This window comes from Mastigoproctus giganteus, chromosome 14, assembly GCF_048544385.1.
Source record: "Mastigoproctus giganteus isolate SK-2022 chromosome 14, ASM4854438v1, whole genome shotgun sequence".
Lineage (NCBI taxonomy): Eukaryota > Metazoa > Arthropoda > Arachnida > Uropygi > Thelyphonidae > Mastigoproctus > Mastigoproctus giganteus.
In genome coordinates, this window is record NC_143588.1 from 85655266 (window position 1) to 85676327 (window position 21062).

At 39.0% G+C, this 21062-nt stretch overlaps 1 protein-coding gene across 2 annotated transcripts in view; it reads left to right on the forward strand.

Moving 5' to 3' along the window:
* Serinc (serine incorporator TMS1) overlaps positions 1-21062 on the forward strand; it is a 144163-nt gene that overhangs the window by 12703 nt on the left and 110398 nt on the right. For both annotated transcript variants that reach the window (XM_090388955.1, XM_090388954.1), the window contains exons 2-3: positions 13180-13344; positions 20592-20752. In XM_090388955.1, the coding sequence (XP_090245081.1) occupies positions 13180-13344; positions 20592-20752 (326 nt within the window). The remainder of the gene's footprint in view (positions 1-13179; positions 13345-20591; positions 20753-21062) is intronic.

The window sequence follows — 21062 nt, forward strand, 5'->3', positions numbered from 1 at the left end:
ACACTTTCAGATATAACCTTAACTTGTGACTTTTTTTCAACATTGCCCTGTACTTGTTAAGTAAGTCTGCAGACAGGGCTGCTGACCAAGCATGTTCAACTGGTTCTGTTGAATAGGGCCCCATTCTCAAATGGTCTTAATCAGGAATTCTCAATGGAACGATATCTCCCCTAAGGGGACAAAAATTAGTTTTTGGGGGGCAAAAAAATCATGGGTATTACAATGGTTTGTGGACCTCTAAAGTTCAATCCTCCTCGATGACATCTTATTCCTTAATATTTAATTTCTCTCATTGGGTTTTCTTTTCACTTGAGGCAACTGATTTTTAACATATACAGTGAAACTTCTAACGGACACCTCTCTTTAACGGACATCTCTCTACAACGGACATTTTCAAATTCCCCAACTCTCCTCTATTGGTTTTAATGTGTTTTCAGCTTCTGTCTAGTGGACATTCTCTGTAACGGATGCGGACAGGCAATCTGCACTGTTTCGTTTAGATTAGCACTTAATTTGATCTCCCCATAACGGACAGCTGGCGAGCTCACGGCCCTTTTTCTAGGAACGTTTCTTCCATGTATTGCCTCAATCGTGTGTTTATTTTCTATTTCCGATTCTCTGAATTTTATCAAGGTTTACATCGCGGTTCTAAACCCTTTTTCAAGAATTTTAAGGCACGTGTAAAACTTCTGATGAATTCGGTGAGTGCAGGGGGGGGTGAATATGGTCGGCCTTTCGTCTTTTGAGTTTCAGTTTTCAGTTTTGTTCAGTGTCGTGTGAAGTGCACAATGTCTTCTCATAAACATTTAACTTTAAAAGATAAAGTCGAACTCATTAATGCGTACGATTGGCAAAAAAAATAATGTTCACAATCTCGCTACAAAATTCAAAATCGGGAAGACGCAGGTAAGCGACATCCTAAAGAAAAAAAATGAACTGCTCAAACAATTTTGGCAACACATAAATGATCAGGTTCAAAAATCATTCCCAAAAATTGTTGGACTTCAAATTGACAATGTTATGTATGAGTGGTTTTGTCGCGCACGTGCTAAAAAAATTCCCATTAATGGGCCTATTATTAGGGAAAAGGCTTTGGAGGTTGCGAAATCTATGGGAGTAAATGAGTTCAAAGCTTCTGTGGGATGGCTAGACAAGTTCAAAACTCGGCATAAAATTTCTTGGAAAACCCTAAGTGGTGAAGGTGGATCTGTTGATACTGGGGTTGTAACAGAGTGGACCGTCAAATTGGAAGATTTATGTCGTGATTTTGAAGCTAAGGATATTTACAACTGTGACGAAACAGGGTTGTTTTTTAAAGCTCCTCGTGAAAAAACAGGACTGTGTTTTGAAGCACTTACACCTTAAAAACTGTAAAGCTTCTTCATCTGAACTGAAAAGAGAATGGAAAAAAAGAACATACAGGAGTGGTAGCAAGTGCAATAAGAGTCAGAAGGTGCCTCTTCAATGACTTGTAGCCTGTCATCCTAAAAAGAAGCCCCTCCTCAAGCAAAAAATGAAAAAGGCCCGATTAATTTGGTGTAAGGAGCATGTCAAATGGACTTCCGAGCAGTGGACATGAGTTATTTTCTTGGATGAAAAGAAATTCGACCTGCATGGCTCTGATGGGAGACAAAACATTTCGCCGTAGATGTGGTGAAGAATACCATCCAGACTGTATGGTGTCTACAGTGAAATTCTCTACCAGCCATTTCGTATCGCGGAGTAATTCACCTACAGTTTATAAAAGGTTTCATAAATGCCAATGGATACCTGCCTATATTGGAAGGCAAATTGCTACCAACCATTAGAGACCATTTCAACCTGCCAAGTAACTGCATCTTTCAAGGTGACTCTGCTCCTTGTCATCGGACGAAAAGTGTAAGTAGGCACTTCTGTAGTTACTTTAGCTTCATTTCTGCATTAGAGGTTCGACAGTAATGTATTTACATTTGTTACAGGTGAAAAAATGGTTGGAAGAACAGTCCATTACAACTCTTAGCTGGCTAGGAAACAGCCCGGACCTGAATTCTATAGAGAACTGTTGGCATCATATGGAATCTGCAGTTGCCAGAAAGAAACCAAAGACTCTTCGTGAACTTCAGGAAGCCATAATTCGTATTTGGAACCGCGAATTATCAGTTGATTATCTTCAGAAATTGATCTTGTCAATGCCTCGATGGTGTGCTGCTGTCATCAGTGCTAGAGGCAGTTCAACTAAATATTAGTTTGCACCTGGTGAACTTTTCATTTTGTTTTCCATTTAAAATGATAAACTGAAGCAAATTGTGAGGACTTCTGATAACATTTCTACTATAGGTTTTGATACCTTTCGTGTTTGGGGTTTTCATAAAAAAAAAAAAAAAAAAAATACCTATATGTAAACATGCCATAATTGTCATGTTTACCAAAACTGTTGTATAAAGTTTGCAAATGCTCGTTTTGGAAAATTTTGAGAGCACCTGTCAAATATTACTTAGCTTTGCCTTAACTATTAATAAATATCTTTTGTTTATATTTTTATTTGTGATGCTAGTCATTAATGTAACATACCAACTTGGAAAAAGGTTCGAAAGGCAAAATTCCTAGGTGATGCACTTTCTTTGGACACCAGTGTAGCTATCCCCTCGGACATACATGTGTTGTTGTGCCTTAGAAAAGTTATACTGGCCCTTGTCGAGAAAATAGCATTTCCTATATATTTTTTTCATTAACATACTTCTTTTATTTATATTAACACCTTGTATTTGCATTAACACATCATTTCATTCATATAGGTTCCTTCCCCACTAACTGAAATAAACATCCAAAACCCTCTTATGACTATCAGAACATTTGCATAGAACATATTGCCTACGGCAATTTCACCATCACGCCATAGTCAATGAAAAGCGTGGCTACACAACGAAGGAAATATCATACCAGCAAATAGTCACATTTTTTGTGAGCTCCTTTATAAAAGTGTTATTTTTCAGTGAAATTATGGAATTTTGAATCAGCAATGGTCTCAAATGATAGAGGGAAATAAACTGGACTTACAAGTGACTTTTCATGAGATTTAGACAATTATTTTAAGAACTATGGACTTTTTTAAGTTTACATATGTAAAGCTATATAGTAACATGCTAGCCATATGTGTATATCCGGTATCCCCCTCCCCCCATACTTCTCCTTCAACCCATGCACGGTACTAAGTACTATAGGTTTTGATACCTTTCGTGTTTGGGGTTTTCATAAAAAAAAAAAAAAAAAAAATACCTATATGTGATTTTCATTAGAGTGAACCAAGCACTTGGGAAGGCCTAATAGTAAATTTAAATAGTTTCATTCTATCACTCCCATAACCTCTTGTTGCTCATATGTGTGGAAATGTTATTTATGTATAGTATAGCGAAAAGAAACAAGCTACACGTGGTCCCAAAGCATAAACGAGAGACCAGATCTCAGACTGACCCCAACAAGACCCAACCTGAGCTACAAACCCAAACAACAAAGCTGCTGAAAGAGGTTTGACTCCTTGATCCTACCCTGCCGGAAGGACCGGTCCCAGAACAAATCCTGTTTCTCAGAACTGAGCTTGAAAACTTGCTGAGGGAATAGAACAACCGAATTACTACATGGTTACGAGCAGATATTGTGTCCCTATGGACTAAGATGGAAACTATTCTCCTCAAGTCTCATATCGAGTCCGAAAGGCCAACGCTAAATTGGAAGCGTTCCATCAAGATGGGGAAAATGAAATCCCACAACGCTCCCCGACCAATTCTGAAGCATTGAGGACAAATGTCTCCCGGCCAGATGGCAGAGACAAACCGCCACCGAGAAAGACATTACTCCCCAAACCACACTTAGTGGTGCTCAAGCCCACTACACTGGACACACACAAATCAAGTGAAGATGTTAAGAAAGCTGTGATGGACTTTCTGACAGAAGACCTAAAGAGCACAAGAATAAAGTTCATCAGGAAAACTCGAAACATGGGAGTGATAATTGAAACTGTGACCAGCGATGATGCTAAATGCATCTTAGAAAATGCCAAAATACCCACCCTTGGATTGGTAGCTCAACCACCAAGGCAGAAGGGCCCTCCATCGTGGTGTATGACCTGGAAAAGGACACAACATCAACCACCATTATAGAAGAGATTTACAGACGAAACCTGCAACAAGACTACCAGAGGTTGACCCAGCAACAGCGGTACGGCAAAAATATCAGACAAAAAGCAGGAACGGTAGTGCCACAAATTGGGTGATTGAACTACCTGAAGAATCATAATGAGGCAACCCGAATATACATAAACTGGGGAGCACATCGATACAGGGAGCATGTAGCAGTCCCAAAGTGCTTCTGCTGCTGCTGATTTGGGCATACAACACACATGTGTTCCCAAACTGTGACCTGCGGCCACTGCGGTGAAAAGGGACACAGTTTTAGCTCCTGCCCAAACAAGGGTAAAGACGCAGTTTGTGTGAACTGCAGGGACCTGAAGATGCCACATACACACACTCCCTTCGCGATACAAACTGGCCCACTTACCTGAAAGCCAAGAGCATCCACTAGGAAAGAATCAATTATGGGAACTCTGAATAAAGGATATAACAACAAGAGTCTAAAATGTATGAAAACAAATGCCCAAAGAGCATATGCAGTCACAGACCAAATCACAAAAAAGGCAGAAGAAGAAAATTGCGATGTTCTACTAATTCAGGAACCCTACACAGTTGCAAATAAAGTCTGGGGGGGGGGATATCCCTTAAGGTACAAAATTGTACAGGCAGATGGTGTAACCCCCTGGGCAGCCATCATTGTGCGGAACCCGGACCTAACCATCACCAAAGTCACTCACCTCTGTTCACCTTGGGCTGCCTGCACCCACATTGTTTCACCTCTGGGAGAGATGTTCCTCATCTCCCTCTATTGTCGTCCAGGAGAGGACATAATACCAGCAACCCAGTACCTCAACCAAGCACTAACCGAGCTCCCACAAGACAAAGTACTCATCTCGGCTGACGTAAACTGTCATCCTCCCCTTGGTTCAGCTGCACCCAGGAGTGCAGGGGGTCCAGAAACGGAGTGTGCTTGGAAGAATACATCACTACCAGTGGACTAATAGTCCTGAATCGCCCCAACAACTTACCAACTTTTGCCTCCACCCTCTGGGAGGCAACACTGGATGGGACATTAGCTACCAGGTCACTCACCAATTACGTCATGGATTGGGTGCCTCAAGAGGAATGGACCACATCAGACCTGACTTAAACCTTCACCATTCGGCGAGCCCTGCAGCAGCCACTGATAGCCAACTTCAAGCAGCACAGGTTTGCGGTGCCATGGTGGTTGAAAGAGTTAGATGCTCTACGCAACCAAGTGCAAAGGAGAAGACAAGCCTTCCGTGGGCTAGGCGTATGTACTAGGCCCACCTCAGGATGTTGAAACGTTTAAGCAGCAATATCGGAAGACAAGAAACGCCTACACTGCAATGATCAGGCAGCAGAGAAAGCTGTCCTGGGAGAATCTTGTCTCCTCGGTGGGAAACTAAGATCCCTTGGGCGCACCATGTACCGGATTACAATGAATAAGATGCCACGGGGTGAGGTTGTTACCTCTGTTCCACTCCCCCAAAAGACCAAAATACCCGTGAACAGGAAAAACTCTGCAGCGACAATGATGAGTACAGCACTACCGGCCCGAGACACTCTTCACAATCCTGGACTTACACCTAGCCATCAGCTAACTGAGAAATAGGAAAATGCCTGGAGAAGACATGGTTGAACCTGAGATTGAAAAAGGTAGTCAAGTTTGCTCTGGACCTTTTGCTAAACCTCTATAATCACAGTTTGGCAATGGGACAATTCCCAACAGATTGGAAGAAAGCTGTTATTAAGCTTCTAATCAAAAACCCCAGCAAACCACCGCACCTACCGGCGTCATATCGACCCATTGCCTTGCTCCCAGTGTTGAGCAAGGTCTTTGAGCAACTCCTCCGTGAAAGAATAGAAAAGTATTACAACTTGGCACAACTTCCAGCACCAAACCAATATGGTTTCAGGGCACAAAGAAGCACAACCGACACACTAGAAAACATTGCTCTGACACTTCAAAACTGTCAGAGCAAATGTTTGCTGCTTATTTCAGTTGATTTTTCTGGGGCATTTGACACCCTTTGGTGGCCAAGCGTCCTTGCATGGTTGAGGAGGGCAGAACTAACCTAACCAAAACCTATATTCTTGCATCAAAAGCTATCTCTCAAATAGAAGAGTTGTCGTTAAGACACTCTTTGCCAAACTTGACAACAAATACATAAGGGTTGCCTGCAGGGCTCCGTGCTTGGACCTCTCCTCTGGAACTATGTGCTGGATGAATTTCTGGCCGTAGATCTGAGGGATGTCTGAGCACAAGCCTTTGCGGACGATCTCACCTTGCTCGTAGCCGGAAACTAGGGCACAGATTGAAACTGCTGCCAACAACGCTCTGACTGTTCTGCAACACTGGACCAACTACATCGTCTAAAAATATCACCGATGAAAACTCAGTCCATCTTGCTAAAAGGGCACCTTTCCCTAACGAGACCGCCGCTAATCAAAATACAGGACAAAACCATTAAACTAACAACCGAGCTAAAATACCTGGGCATCACCCTGGACAGAAGCCTCACATTCCTACCACACCTAAAAAATCTACAGAAAAAAATGAAAACACACACGGTAATGATAAATAGTGGCAAGAAAAGACTGGGGGCTGAAGAGGCACACCCTTGCCCTCTTATACAAAGCTGTATTCATCCCTGCGGTGACTTATGCCTCTGGAGTCTGGTACAACAAAGCCACAACTGTGGTAAATTCTAGAAAGCTTCTCACCATCCAAAGACCGGCACTACTCACCATGACAAGAGCTTGCCACACAGTCTCCACCCCTGCGCTATAAGTGATGACTGGAAGCCTGCCCCTTGACCTGGAAGTGGTTTGAGCTGGGATGAATTTCCAGCTTGGTAGAGGCAAAAGCACCACGTACAAAGAGTTCACCACAGATCCTGCAAGCAACAGAGCAAATGAAAAGAAGCGGCTTCTAGTTTACCTCCATTGGATATGGCAACAACGCTGGTCCCAAACAGCAAAGGGACAAATAACAAAATTCATCCCTGAGATAAATATAGTCTACCCAATGCTACTGACCCGGTTTTCCCCAGGTCTTCATGTTACATATCTGATGACAGGACATGGTGCCATCAGAAGTAAACTGCCATCTTCGTCTAGTGGACAACCCCCTGTGTGCCTGTGGGTCCCCTGAGACCTGGGACCACATGATGCACGAATGCCAACACTACGAGGACCTCAGATTAGCATTAATCACCAAGATTCAATTCATCCTGAGAAATAATGAACACCACCTTCCAGAGAGTGCTGAGACTTTCAAAGCCTTCTCAGACTTTGCCCAGGCCGTATATGCCAAGCGACAAACTTTACCACAACCATCAAACCCAAACTAGGAAAGTGGCGAGATAAATGACAACAAAAGGAATTACCAACATAGGAGAAAGTGCAAACAACAAAATGACACAACCTCACTAGGGGAAGAATGAATTGGGACCCTAAGATCTCATCACCCCACAAGTCAAGAAAACCTAAGCTCTCAATAAAGTGACCACCTCCTGCGACAAACAGGAAAACCACAAGTTTGTGACCTTGACACCTAGAGAAACAGCGACTACAAACAGCTTCCTCCCAACCCAACGGTTGACTCAACAACCACAACTGACCACAAGAATTAGTGACAACCGGCACTGCACACCTGACTTAAACCAGAGATGAGACAAAAGAAAATTAATCCCAAGGAAAGGACAGTCATACTTGACCAAACACATGGATGTGACAAACTGACCAGCACCACAAGGAAAGGACAACCAAGATATTGGAACGAAGACCAGGACAGCAGTTGATCACTGCCGAAGCCATACGGCGACCCAGGCTGGACACCTAGCCCAGTCTTCTTCCAACCCCTATCCCTGGCAGAGGGAGGTAACTTTTTGGCAACTCCCCCACCTGTCATCCAAACTTCCCTCTGGTGTGACATGGGCATGCCACACTGCCTAGCAGGGGTCATCTCTTCTATCGACCCCTTACTTCTACTTCTGTCCCCCAGTCTTCAGCCTCCCCTCCCTCCCACTATTAATTTTCATCTATCATATAGCCGCGCATGTCTAAATTTAAAAACATCAAAAAATCAAAATTAGGCCTTTTAACACATTTCTTTAGCGTTCAACCCCAACCAGTGATTTCTTAACAGCAATCTCATTAAGCATTTATGTCAAACGTGCGAAATTTTTTTTTAGTTTTTTTTATTTATTTTTTATTTTTATTATTATTATTTTTTATTTTTTTAAAAAATATTCTTTAGGCTCTAGCCACTGAAATCCCAGGATACTAGGTGGCAGGACCTGCCAGAGCAACTTGTGATACTGGACGTACCCGGCTAGCCTCCACGTGGCGAGGTATGGGCAATGTCGGGCTCCACTAGGGAAGCCAATAAGCTGGCCAAACAATGGGCACAACACATCACACTGCACAGACACAGTCCACACACTTTCAGGTCTCTGGCTTGACAGCGTACTGTCCTCGATACAGCGGAGATGGGAGAAATCTCAGGTACCATCTGACACAAACATACCTTATACCTAATACTATCATTTAGTCAGCACATATAAAACAACTAGAAGGTGGGAATTTGATCTCTTTTTCACTCTGACCACCACATTACAAGAAGGAAGTAAGGATCCATTCTCATATAATCTGATACATACCTGTTGGGCTTTGTGTCGTCTATCCCAGTTTGCTGTTTCTGACACTATTTTTACAAAATTTAAATTTAACACATATTATCTTTGCTCATTTATTATCACTTCCCATTTATTTTCTATACAATTACCTAAAAATTAAATTCAGGCAAAACTGGGAATGGGGACAACAGAAACTGGCATATATGAGACATTCTTTTAGTCTGGATATTGGTCTGCTCAAAGCCCCTGAAGAAGTAGCAGACCGATGACCAAGTGGAAGAATGTTATTTTCATTTTTTATTTTTATTTTCACTATTCTAATTTTACTTTCTTTTACGTTCTGTTATTAGCTATCACCTTTAGTATATAGGCCTACGAGACTAAAGCTAGTTTTCTTTTACTACTTGTTAGTTTGGTCCTTATACACACACACACACACACACACACACACACACACACACACACACACACACACACACACACACACACACACACACACACACACAGGGTGTCTCAGAAATATTGGTACAAATGTTTAGGGGAGGTAGGTAACATCTAAAGGAATGTGAATCGCATAGGAACCCATAACCGGAAACGTCACGGGAAAGTAGTAGCAGACGCACAAGAAGCAGAAATGACACAAGACAGTAATTAATGGCAAACATTTATTTGACATAATATTAACAATGGAGTATGAGGTGATGAGGTGGATGCATTTCAAGATGTTACAACAGATGCTCGAAGGTTCCACCATGAGACACAATGCATGCGTGACACCGATGCAGCATGGATTAGCGGACACCGTCGAACACACCTGGAGTTTCTTTGACAGTAGCAGCAGCGCAGACGAGTCTCGCCACGAGATCCATTTCCTCCTCCACAGGCGATTCATACATGATAGATTTGAGGGCCCCACAGAAAGAAATCAAGACTCGATAAATCAGGTAAGCGTGGGGGCCAGGCAACGGGTCCACCACGGCCAATCCATTGACGCCCAAAACGCCTATTCAAATGGTCACGAACACACCTTCCATAATAGGCAGGCGCCCCGTCGTGTTGAAACCAAATGTTGCGTCTTACATTTGATGGAACATCATCAAATAACCCTGGTAGAACTTGTTCAAGAAAGATCCGATATTTAGCAGAGTTCATGCGGGATGGTAACAGATATGGGCCGAATGAGCAGTCACCGACCATACCTGCCCACACATTTATTGCGAAGCGATGTTGTAGGTTGTCATGAGCCCACACATGAGCATTGCGCTGATTGAATAAGCCTTCCCGAGTGAAATAAGCCTCATCCATGACCAAAACATAGTCTGGAAAATTCAAGTCTTGAACACTTTCTTGGAGAAACCACTACGTAAAAGCCACACGTGCAGGATGATCTTGGGGGAGCAGTAACTGAACCCTTTGGAGATGAAAGGGGTGTAAGGAATCATCTTGCCAGTACACTGCAACAAGACACTCCTAAGGCAGAGGCAGTGGCACGCGTGCTGGTAGCAGGATTATTCTGGATGGCATTCAACACACTTTCTTCCATGGTGGGAGTTCGTGTCGAAAGTTGTCTGCCCGCACTACTCCTTTTACCTCTAAATGACCCATAATTGCATAAATTTTGATGCACATGCGCAAACAAACAGCGGTCTGGTACATGTCCATACACTAGGTGCATGTCTGCCAGCTCACAGTTTGTATATCGATGCATTCTCTTCGTGTGGCGACTACTGCTTGAACGAGTAAACCAGAAATTTTCCCTCTCACGAACTGATGAACAGCACCGTGTACCGACTTCGGTGACGTTTCCGGTTATGGGTTCCTATGCGATTCACATTCCTTTAGATGTTACCTATCTCCCCTAAGCATTTGTACCAATATTTTTGAGACACCCTGTATATATTTATTATTTTTGAATACATTTTACTGTCTATGAATATTACATAAGCATAAACATGATCCAAAAAATTAACTAAATAAGATCCTACTATTTACAGAGACTACTTGCAAATAATTTATGTAAAAATTTATTCCTCAGCACAGAATCCCAGATGATGAGTATTCACGGAGCACCAGTTGAGAAACGCTGCTCTATACAAAATGTAATATGCAAAAATGAACAGAGGGGTGAAGTGGTTTTTTTTTTGTCTGATGCTGCATAAGCTTGCTTTCTTGCATCAAATGACTCTACTAATGCCAATGCTAAAATAAGCTGGCAGTACAAATCAATACAGTACAGTCTTCTCATTAAAATTCAAAAAAACTGTATAACATATTTCACCTTCATTTACTGTTGCCTGTTACTTATCATATGTATTTATGTTCAGCTTTCGCCAAGTAAATTGTAGTTTGTTATTATGGCCTGTGATAGCATATGAACGTGGGCATAAACCAAGTTAGCAAGCAGCTTGCTCATTTTGTAGAAGAGTACTTTGTTGGCAACAGATTTTTTGTTCATTATCCTTTCATTATATTTTTGGAGAGTATATTTGTTAACAAAACAATTTTTTTTCTTTTTGTTTTTTTGTTCATATTGATAACTAATTCCTTGCATTATCATCATTTCTTTACAGTGTACTTACCCATGTACAAAATTAGGTGTGAGGAGAAGAGTGTCTGTGTTATGTTAACAAAGGTTTCTGTTAGTCTTCTGGTAATCATTAATACTTACAAAATCTGCAGCGTTCCAAATGATCACCAAAATATAAGTAATTTCTTTGTATCAGTACAACACTTCACATTATTTAACTTCTCCAAATCCAGTCACAATATATGTGGAAAACTTATGATTTTCACTGATACTGTTAAATTAATGATTTAATAGTATTAGTGAAAATCTTAAGTGAAAATCTTGATCGGGAGTACAGTAAACCCCCCGCTATTTGGGGTATCTGTATTCGTGCTCGCTGATTTAATATAAAATGAAACCTAAAAAAATGTGAATTTTAAAGCGCCGTGAACATTTTCCCCCATAAAAAAAACATGGGTGTGGCTAAAATTATCTTTCCCGGTCAAAACAGCGCTCAGTGGGTGGGGGGAAGAGGGGTGACAAAATCACAAGTGTGGATGTTTCTCGCTAATCCTTGTTCAGTATGTGTTATGCGCTTATCATGGAAGGTTTCGTTGTTTGCTTTTAATTTATATGCTTATAAATTGAATAAATTTATCAATTTATAAATTGATATGCTTACAAAAGTGGTAAATCTACCGTTTTGCAGTGAAAACACTTTTTTGAGTGTGTTAATGGAAGAAAGTGACTTTATTGTGGACAAGTTCTTTCTAACCCGTACAAAAATATGGCTACAAATAACAAGGGAAATGTGAAAAGATCAAAAAAGGTGATGACATTAGCGAATAAAATTGAGTTATTAGATAAAATTTCTAATGGTGAAAGTGTCTCCTCAGTGGCAAAATATAAAATCAATGAGTCAACGGTACGATCAGTCAAGAAATCGGAAGAAAAAATCTGCCGTAGTGTCCGTGAAAACACACTAATTGTTTCAAAAATTTGCTCTGTAACTCTGATGTTAAATTAGAAAAAATGGAAAAGGCTTTAAATCTGTGGATAGAAGACCGAACTCAAAATAAAATTCCGTTAAGTTCACTCATCATTCGTGAAAAGGCAAAACTCCCTTATCAACACTTTAGCGAAACTGGTGACAGCACTGGCGGGATAAGCTTTTTAGCTAGCAAAGGCGCTGGTTTAAAAGATTTGTTTGAAATTTCTAATAAATATTACATTTAATATTAAATTGTTTCTTATTTTCATTTCGATGTCATACGCTTGCATTTCACTATGTGCTGTCTATGTACATAGTCGTATTATGAAGGTACATATAATACATATATAGACAGAATTTTAGACTAGTTTTTCTTATATATTTCATACTTTGGAATGGAACCCCTTTATTACTATGGGAGCCATAACTCAGTTTTCGGTATTCACGGCATTTCTCAGGAACGTAACCCCCACGAATAGCGGGGCTTTGCTGTATTAGTAGATCGGCAGCTTAAATCCCAAGCCCGGATAAATGGTGAGGGTTGACGTCAGGAAGGGCATCTGGTCGTAAAAACTATGCCAAAACCAATAGATGTGTTCCGGTTAAGAAGTTAATCTAACTAGAGGAGAAGAAGAGGATGTAAAGTGTGAATTGGGAACATTGAATGCCGACCCCGTATAACGTTAGAAAAAGCAAAGATAAAAGCGAAAATAGAGAGAGAGAGAGTGAGAGTGTGTGTGTGTGTTGAGAAGAGCAATATTATGTTATTAGGCACTCTTCCATTTTTACAAAGTTTTTTTTATATATATATGCCTCTTAATTCATAATTAAGAGGCATATTTTTAATTCATAATTATTGTTTCCTGTACCATTATTTTGTTTTGTGATATGTAATTGCTTAATATTATTTAGTTGGCGTGTTGTTGTGGCAGTGCAGCCTGCAGCTTATGCTGTTCAGCTTGCCCATCATGCAAGAACTCTACTTCTACAAGAATAATGTATGCATTGATGCTCCTTCTGACAACTATTGTAGCTTGTGTCATGCTCTCACCATCTTTAGATGATCAATTAAAAAAGGTATGAATTTGTGCCAGCTATCTCGGTTGCATTATTAATTTTATACTATTATATATATATGTTAATTTTTAAAAATGCACTCAAAGTAATTACCAATTATCTTGCAAACTTTTCTGAGATTTTGCACTAAACACCATACGAAGGGTAGTCAAAAAATTCTGAGAACAGGATGTATAAAACGTGTGTATAAATTAAATAGGTTATTTATTTTCACACTTTTTTAATGTCATATATAATATGAAAAAAATTGTATGTTGTTGTCTTATATAGTTTCTAAGATTTAGTTTTTTATGTTGGTAGGTGGAAGAAGAATGAATATACAATAAAAAAATAAAAAAAATCATTCAGTAATAAAATTTTTTACCAAAGGGGCAGAAATGCTAAAGAAATCAATGAAAGAATGACTAGTGCTTGGGGGAAGTCAGTTATGCTGCTGTTGCAAGATGGTTAGCAGAGTCCAAAAGAGGATGGTTCTGGATGCTCTATGGCTTGGTCAGTCATATGAAGCACTCACTTCTGAAAGATTTGCCATCATTGAAGAAAATATTTTAGAAAACAGAAGAATTAAAATGTCTGCACTTGGAAAAGTTTGTGCAAGATGTGTTTCCAGAAACCTTTCCATTCATCACATGCATCAGAGGGTGGAGTCATCTAAAGAGAATTTAGAATTAATTCTTGCTAATCCAGGTAGATTTTATCCCTTTTGATGACTGATTATGAAACTTGGCTATATTTTTTATGATCCTGAATCCAAATTAGAAAGCATGCAATGGAAGCACAAGGGATCTTCAATTCTGAAAAAGTTTCGAACCCAGACATCAGCTGGAAGAGTGTTGGCCTCAATTTTCTGGGACATGAAAGGATCATGGAGAAAGTTGAGTCATTGAGTTTTGCTTCTCCACAACAATGCTTCCTTGCACAAAGCCATTAAAAATTTATGAATTTTTGATTGAGCAATAAATGATATCAAGCTATATCCCATTGTGGTGACTTTTTTTTTTTTTTAAAAACATCAAATCAAATATGGTTTGCTCTCAGTGCCAACGTTGGTCATCTTTTTCTGAACAAGCTGAAAGCTTGTACTACCCCCCTCAAAAAAACTGGTACTTGGTGTTGACAGTGCACCTGGTATGGTAGGTTTAAAAACTAGAGTAGCAAGAGTATTAAAAGAGGAGACGGAGTCCTTTGTAGTAATAGGCTGTTCTTCTTTTGAAAGTGAATGAATACTTGGTGGTGGAAATTTACTACTATCTAGAAGTGCTCAAAGGAAAGATTAATTTAAATAATTGAGGGGTTCAGAACAAAAACAGCCCTGGTCAAGAAATGGTGAAATTGGGGTAACAATGCACTCTGGTGGCCATGTGAGATACTTACAGCTGGGTTGCATTGTTGGTCACAAAAATAACACATGTCCTGTGCTACAGATCAGTGAAATTTTGGTAGTTCTCCAAAATAGCCCTTGTCCAAGCTGTGTCTTACACAAGCAACCTTCGTTATTTGACATGGGCTTTTTTTGGTGTGTAAAAGTGGCCATACTGTACAGATGGTATAACCTTCTGTACTTGTTATTGTTCTGTGTTTGGAAGATGTTCAAATTAATATAGTGCATAAATTAAGTTCACAGTGGCTACAAACAGTGATGCTTTTAATAATAATTGGCCAAGAAAGAGAGGAGTGAAAGAAAGGTAAACAGGTGAAAAAGTTGAAGTTAAAAGCAGTTGAACACGTTAATAAAATGGGAAAAAATGTTGCAGCCAAACGAATAGGTGACAGTTTCTGGTAAGTCTTAATTATTACTGATATTTGATTGTTTTTTTTATTTTGTTTTATCAGATTTATTTTTTGATTGTTTTTTTTTTTTTTTTGGATCCATTCTTTTTATTTGCAAAGATGTCTAATTTTATTTTCACTGCATTGATAATGTGTTTATTTCAGGTGTAAACGTTACCAGTGCTTTGAGATAGTTAAAAACAAAGAGAGAAAGTATTTTTACCAGTTAACAAGCAAACATCTGCAAGTTGAATATTTGTCTGGCTTAATTAATGCAGAAGCTGTAAAGCAGAGATCTCGCAAAACCAAAGGGTTTTGATTCCTCCAAACCAGGACCAATGAATTGTTCATGCTGCAGCTTTTTATTATGAACTTCGCATATGCTGGTGCTACCATAGAAATTCCAGTGTTCTGGAATGCATTCATGAGTATTTGTGGAATCATAAGAGTTCAGCTGCATCACAATACTACCAAGGGCTCTGCCTCCACCCCTTCTATTATTGCTTAAGAGCCATATAAGCACTATGAAGCCTTGGCAGTTGCACTACTCAATCTGCAACAATCCCAACAACTTGTATTTACCAGAAACATTGACAGCGAGTAAAATGCAAAATGTTTGTAAGAAAATATCAAATTCAAGTTCCATACAAGTCTTACTAGAGGTATTCTGTGAAAAATTTAATGTTCTTTCAATTGTCCACGATTGGCCATGTTTGATGTGCAATACATTTCAAGAACAGCTGCTTCTGCATACCCAGATGAAAAACAATTCAAGATGATACAAAAGGAAGTATAAAGAAAAGTTCAGGAGGGATCAGCCACTGTGATCAGCTTCAATTATATGTAGAACCTACCTCTTCCTCATCTTCACTCTAATGTTATATTTTTTTCTATACAGTTATAGCATTGCATTTTTCTCTTCATGACTTGGGAAATAATGGTGCATTGCTCTGTGAATATCATGAGGGGATAGCAAAAAAAGGCCAAAATGAAGTTATTTTGTTTCTGTTCCATTATTTCAAAACCAAAATAAATTTGAAGGATAAACTTCTGCTGATTTTCAACGGACATTTGGTTAAGAATAAAAACTGTAACGTATCTTTTCCTATTTGAGGGCACTTTTTTTCTCCTTAATGACTAAGACTTCTCTCTCATCGAGAAAAAGAAAAGAAGAAATGGTTGAGACACCAGAAGGATGGGATAGTATTGTGATGTCATACCATGACGTGATTTCATAATATTATTAGTGCATGTTGACAACCTTTAATGGGTGAGGACTGGTCCTGACCCATTAAAGGTTCTTAACATGCACTAATCTTTTGTATATAATATAAATCAAGCAGTCAAACCATACTTTTTGCAGTTTCATTTTTTTCGCAGTCAAACAGGAAAAGGAGGTGTAAAATTGAAGACATTACGGATATTAAAAATAGATTCATTCAACCCCAGGAGCTCACATCTGGTGAGCATGGGCTTGGCACACCCAGGGTCCTCAGCTGGATATCATTATTCTGCTCTTTCTTGGTGATTCCCTTCTAATTCTTGTTCTCTCTCTCTCTCTCTCTCTCTCTCTCTCTCTCAGGGTAATTCAGAATTTTTTTTTTAGCTGGTGCAGCATAAGCCTTAGGCTTCCTTGCACCATATGCTAATAATAATAATAATAATTCCCTAATTTCAGTAAGGGATACCTACACTGGTGCTTGGCATACTGTGGCACTAAGAAATAAAGTTGCCTAAAGAGATAGCTCTTCAGCCCCTCTACAAAGAAGGCATTAAGATCACTGCAATGAAATTTGAAGACCTCAGAAACTTCTACAATAGGTTAAACTTAACAGAAAATGAAAGTTTACATGTGGACATTGACATTTCAGATAACAGCAGTAGTGCAGAGGATGATTATTAAATTTTTACAAACTCCAGTAAAAAAAATTATCAACCGTGTCAATAACTAAATCAGTAAATGTCACTGTCTCATATTTTTTCATAAAAAATATATTTTCCTTTTTTCTTTTTCCCTAAATTCCCAACAAAAACAACCCTAGTCATGAGCTTTTGCACTTAAGTGCTTGACTTTAATATTTTCTTCAATCATAAACTATACAGAAAGAATCCTCAAGCATCCACATATACACAGTGCAGCAATTGGATTATGAGACTGATGTTATGAGATGAGCATGCTGGTGCTGCCATCTACTAGAAGTAAATATGAAATGAAAGAGTGATTGTTCCTTGAACACTGCAATCAAGTCAGCGGAAATTGTCACCATTTCAGAACGCAGTGCAGGCTGAACTGCACGTCTCTCCTGTGTCTGTGTTGTTGAGGAACAATGGAACAAAGATTGTTTTGTGTTTGACTGGGCCAAAGTGCTACGGAAACATTTCAAATGATGAAGCAAGTGTATAGAGAGAAATGTCTGTTTCATGCACGTGTGTTCAAGTGGCATAAGTATTTTGCCCATGGAAGAGAATCACTGGAAGACGACAAACATCCAGGCCCAGCAAAAACTGTTCAAATGCTAGAGTTAATTGAAAAGGAAAGATAAATTTAAACAGTGTTGAGTGGTTAAGAACAAAAACAAGCCCTTGTCAAGAAATGGTGAAATCAAGTTAACAATGCACTCTGGTGGCCAGTATCCTGCTGTTGTGGACACTGTGATCTAGGTAGACACCTAGAGTAACGGTGTCCATGTTATTTAGCAGATGGTCAATGATAGGCTGATCACTTCAGAGAGCTCATTGAGGTTGTCGAAAGCAACCCCCAACTTCTTGAATTCGATCATTACAGGTGACAAGATGTGGTGTTTTCAGTACAACCCCACAATGAAGCAACAAAGTGCAACGTGGCAGTTGGCAAACTCCCCCAGAGACAAAAAAAAGTTTGTCAAAGAAGGTCAAAAAATCAAAACCATGCTCATTACTTTCTACAATAGTAAGGGAATTGTGCACAAAGAGTTTGTGCCTAATGGCCAAAGTGTTTCTGCTGCCTACTAACTGGACATTTTGAAACATTTTGTTGCAGAGAATGTCATGTGCAGCCTCAGTATGGAGAAGATGGCAGTTGGTTCCTCTTGCATGACAATGCACAAGACTCTCATCATTCATCCGTTTTTGGCTAGCAAAGAAGTCTGCACACTGTCGCATCCACCATATTCATCAAACTTAGCATCATGCGACTTCTTGTTCCTGAAGTGGAAGGCACCACTGAAAAGTGATTGTTGCATGCAGTGTGAGGACATGGGAAGAAGTTACTTTGAATAAACTAAGGTTAGTTTACTCATACATGGGATCATTCTTTTTTCCTAGTATCTATCTCATTTTCCAATTGCTACACTTTCTATAAATTTTAAGTATACAAATTTTCAAAAAAAAAAAAAAACAAGCTAGAAAGTTTTATTATTCTCCTGTAAAGGTTGACAATTTGACAAGGGCTGTTTTTATTGTGAACCCCTCAATTTCAACCAATGCATTCCACTGAATTCAGTTAAAATAAAAATAGAAAAAAATTGATGCACGCGTCAATCTTTGGTTAAATGTGTAACTAGACTGGTAAAACAGTGGCAACAGTTTTACAGGAGTGTTTAAAGAAGAATTTAGAGGTTGTTAGAAAAGTAATTTGAGCACCTTTCAGAGTTACCAAAAGTTAGGAAATACAACAAATGATCACTAGTGAGTATCACTGACTCGTGTTCAAAGTTTTGAAAGAAGGCAAATTGATGAATTCAGGAAAAATGTCTCAATCGAAAACTTGTGGTAAAGGCAATCAGGCCAAGAAGGCTGATAATTCTAGGCATGTTATCCTCACTCATGCAAAAAAGTCTGTTAATGTTTCTCGCTTTCTCAAATAAAGCAATTTTCATATTTCTTTTAAATGTTATACCAGTGTTTGAAAATCTGAACATAGCCCATCAGTTCAACATACCTCACATCTCTGTACTGAGGCCCATTACTCCTAGATATGTTGAATGTTATGTGCAAATTTATTTTTACCAATAGTTTTCAAATCTTCCATTTCTGTTTTGAAATTGATTACAATAACAGACCGCACCAGAAGAATGATTTTGATATAGTCATAAACATTTCTGCTGCCAAATCTCTGTTTGAGACTGTTCATTTATGAACAGTCTCAAACAGAGGAAAAGGTTCTGTTCTTTTGCTCAGTGAGGAAGTACTTTATGGCTACATGTGACCACATGAGGAATTATTAAAATGATTTGATATCATTTTTTATATTTTAAGCTTCCTTGCACATTTTCACTCATCATCATCAGCCATTTTCAGTCCACTGCAGGATGATTGATATTAAGTAGACCAATCTGATTCATCCCTTTCCTTTTAGAGTTTATATAAGTAAAGAAATCCTTTGCTGTTTTTCTTAGCATCCTTGCCAAAGATTTCTTGTAATCTGCCTTTGCTTGCCTAATCTCCTTTGTGACTTGATTACAGACTAGCTTATATCTGCCATTGGCTTCTGTGTCGCCTGATAATTTTTATTCTCTACCATGAGTCTCATTAGTTCATTTGACCATTTAGGCCTAAACCGTGAACAGTATTTCTTAATAGGTATGAAATGTCTAGTAGCTTCCACGATTAATTCCTTGAATGCTTCCCACCTAGAATTTGCTGTTGGTAACATCATCAGTTGGTCCCACTGTACAGAATTTAAAAACTGTCTTAGACCACTATACTCACCTTTACGGAAGCAAAAACCCATTCCTTTACCCCTGATGGTAATTATATCTTTAAGTAAATTCCACATCAGTACATTGTTATCGCAGTGCCTAGTGGTTCCTTTATCTGCAAATTCTTAATACACGAATGATCACTGCCAATAACCAGATAAAAAGTATTACCCTCTCTGGTTGCCTCTCGAACATACTGCTGCAGAAAACAATCATCCAATAAATCCACAAAAGTCTTACTAGTGTGCGAGTAAGACTTTTGTGGATTTATTGGATGATTGATCAGTTAAGATTGTACTCCCCAAATTCCAATTCTGCATTCCTAATATCTGTGTGACACCACGTCTCTGATATCCCAACAATATCCGCCTTTGATGTCTTGACCAACACTTCAAATTCATCAAATTTATTTACTATACTTCTGCCATTGGTATACATGTACCTATTCTTATTCTTAGTTACCCTAACACATCCCATATACCCACCTGTTTCATGATGACTGCCATCAGTCCCTGAAAACCCCCAGCATCCCTTGCTCCAGGCCACTGCTTATTCTAATAATAATCAATGTGTGATCATTGAACCCAATTTTTTGCCTGTGTAAAATTTGGTTTTCCCTAACATTGTGCAGAAACAGAATGTCCACCAGGCTAGTATCGAAAATGTTATTTATTTTATTTTAAATACATCAGGAAGGCATTGCACAAAAATTTTGTTAGATAAATGTGTACCATGAGGAAATATTTATAACAGTTGATTGTACAGATTAACAATTTACATCAGTTTAAATATTTTTAGGTTCCCTTCTGTCATGGCGACGAAGATGTTTGTAAACTTGCTGTTGGATACCTTGCAGTTTACCGCATTTGTTTTGCCCTTACTCTCTTTTTCTTCCTCTTTGCCATGATTATGATTGGTGTTAAGTCATCAAAAGATTTCAGAGCTGGAATTCAAAATGGGTGGGTATTAGTCTTCAGTAATTTTATATTGACAATTACTGATAATGTAAATAATTAAAATTTTACTTGTTCAAATTTTTATATCTTTTAGAAATAAAATTGTGTTGAGGGACAACCTCATATTACCAATCGTTGTCAAATCCAGACCTACCTTTAGTGGCAGGGAAGAGGAATGGATTTATATTTTCTAGGGGAAGGCTGGATCATCTGTTGATGGGGGATTTCTTCATCAGCAAGCACACCCAATTCATTTCTTACTAGTACATCATGCTAATAACTGTCTTACAATTTTAGTATTAGTCATATAGTG